Source organism: Penaeus monodon, chromosome 23 (genome assembly GCF_015228065.2).
Source record: "Penaeus monodon isolate SGIC_2016 chromosome 23, NSTDA_Pmon_1, whole genome shotgun sequence".
NCBI lineage: Eukaryota > Metazoa > Arthropoda > Malacostraca > Decapoda > Penaeidae > Penaeus > Penaeus monodon.
Genome location: NC_051408.1, coordinates 15185785 through 15186561, shown reverse-complemented (window position 1 = coordinate 15186561; position 777 = coordinate 15185785). Strand labels below are relative to the sequence as shown.

Below are 777 nucleotides of genomic sequence, written 5' to 3'. Positions count from 1 at the left end.
CCCTGATATTTTTAAAATTTCATTTCTAGACCATAGGGGGTGCAATATAGTGATGATTGAGTGGTATTCATGCTTCAGGTTGAATTTACAATTCCCTATTAGACAGGTAGTGATATTTTAGTCTGTTAATCTATTTTGGAGATTATAAGGAAGAGACTAAGAACAATTTTATCTACACTGAAACAAAGCTTTTTGCCTTTTATGTTATTTTTAATTGTTTTCTGTTTACTGCAGACCTGACGCAATTAAAACAACATTTATTTTTTATCTTCCAGTCCTGGGTTCGGAGCTTTGAAAAGCCCAAAACCTCACCAAATTCACTGCAGCCAAGTACAACTGTCCTCAGTCCATATCTAAAGTTTGGTTGCCTCTCATGCAGAACTATGTACTACAGGTTACTTGAGGTAAGATGTACTCCTAATTAATGTTAATGTGTTTCTTACTTCGGAATAGAGAAGAACTTGTTCAAATTTGGATGATCAGAAAATTACAAAAATAAAGAAATTATTTTTATGATTTTTCAGGTATATGGGAGTAAGCCTTCACAGATTGCACAAGAGTCACTCTTAGGACAGCTCACCTTTAGAGAAATGTTCTACACAGTTGGAGCAACCACTGCAAATTTCGACCAGATGGAAGGGAATTCAATTTGCAGACAAATCCCCTGGAAGAGAGATGAGAAGATGCTGGAGGCTTGGGAATATGTAAGTGTTACCTGTTTGTTCCGATGAATAGACAGCTTTGCCTATCTTTTGTCTCTGTCCTTCAGAGTCAGTA

At 36.3% G+C, this 777-nt stretch overlaps 1 protein-coding gene across 1 annotated transcript in view; it reads left to right on the top strand.

Annotated features, from left to right (window-relative positions):
- The window catches only part of LOC119587813 (cryptochrome-2-like), a gene marked incomplete at its 5' end in the record, with an annotated part of 8629 nt that overhangs the window by 2509 nt on the left and 5343 nt on the right, over positions 1-777 (top strand). Inside the window, 2 exon segments of the mRNA XM_037936513.1 lie at positions 276-404; positions 525-704. Of these exon segments, the coding sequence (XP_037792441.1) occupies positions 276-404; positions 525-704 (309 nt within the window).